At 48.8% G+C, this 1,202-nt stretch overlaps 1 protein-coding gene across 1 annotated transcript; it reads right to left on the bottom strand.

Annotated features, from left to right (window-relative positions):
* Nucleotides 1-418: 418 nt before the first annotated feature.
* LOC104520196 (mitogen-activated protein kinase 4) lies at nt 419-964 on the bottom strand (the record flags this gene model as incomplete). The annotated part of the gene is made up of 1 exon (XM_010164892.1): nt 419-964. A coding segment is annotated over exon 1 (546 nt), but the record flags the coding sequence as incomplete, so codon positions are not given.
* Nucleotides 965-1,202: the final 238 nt, after the last annotated feature.

The following is a 1,202-nucleotide window of genomic DNA, read 5'->3' as shown; positions in this document are numbered from 1 at the left end:
AGTCATTTAAGTGAAGTAAATAAGTGTTCTCCACAGTCCACTGCTGGGATGGAATCAAATATAGAAAATATATATTTGATATATATGATATAAAGCAATTAAAGACACCTGAATGGCACTTGAACCCTTCCTGTGCCCTGCCTGGTGTTTGAGGTGCTGGAGAGACCTGGGCTGCACTTGGCAAAGCTCAACCCACAGGTTTTGCCCAGGAAACACATCCTGGCTTGGGGTAGGAAGGGCAACCACCACCAGTGACCACCCCAGCAGTGCTTACAGCTGTTCAAATAGCCTCAAGGACAAGTTTCTCCCAAGATCTACCATGGACCAACTGTTTCACCCTACATGTGTTCAATGCCTCACCGTGCCAGGCAGCAGCTCATCAAGAGAGCACCAACCTCTTTGATTTGGCATCACCTACCTTGTGTGAATAATGCTGATCCACAATTCTGGCCAGCCCAAAGTCACCGATCTTCAGCACCAGGTCTTCCGTGCTGATGAAAATATTGGCTGGCTTGAGGTCACGGTGGAGGACGTTGGCTGAGTGGATGTATTTCAACCCCCGTAGCAGCTGGTACATGAAGAGCTTGGCGTGTTCCTCAGCGAGCTTCCCCTGCTCCAGCAGCCGAGCCAGGTCTGTCTCCATGTACTCCTGGACAATGTAGACCATGTTAAACTTGAAAAAATCCCCACGTAGGTTAGTCCCCTTTGGTCCCAACACCTCATACACCTTCACGATGTTATCGTGGTCCAGGCGACGGATGATTTTGATCTCCCGGAAGGCGTGCTTCATGCTCCGCGCGTCGCCGATGGTGATCTTCTTCACAGCCACTTTGCGGCAGCTCTTGCTGTCCAGGGCTGACAACACCAACCCATTGGCACCAAAACCCAAGGGACGAAAATTAACGAAGCGACAGCCCAGGTCGTACCCGTACATGCTGGCGATACAGTCACATTTCTCTGCCATCGCGGGCTCCGTCCTCTTGCAGCTTATTCCTCTTGGTCACTTGAAAAGTTGAAGAGCTTCAAATTGAAGAGTTTCCAGATCACAAATGTGGTTTGAAATCAGGTGCTTCATTATTATTTAGAGATGCTCATCGCTTCAAGAAGACAAGCAGATGCAGTGAAAGTAGGTGCAAGTGCACACACACACACACACACACACACACACAGGAATAAAATGTTTTAAGCTGGGTTAGAATCAA

The sequence above is a fragment of the Antrostomus carolinensis genome, unplaced genomic scaffold (genome assembly GCF_000700745.2).
Source record: "Antrostomus carolinensis isolate BGI_N321 unplaced genomic scaffold, ASM70074v2 scaffold8803, whole genome shotgun sequence".
Classification (NCBI taxonomy): Eukaryota; Metazoa; Chordata; class Aves; order Caprimulgiformes; family Caprimulgidae; genus Antrostomus; species Antrostomus carolinensis.
Note: the sequence above shows the minus strand (reverse complement) of the source record. Positions and strands in the feature narration are given on the sequence as shown.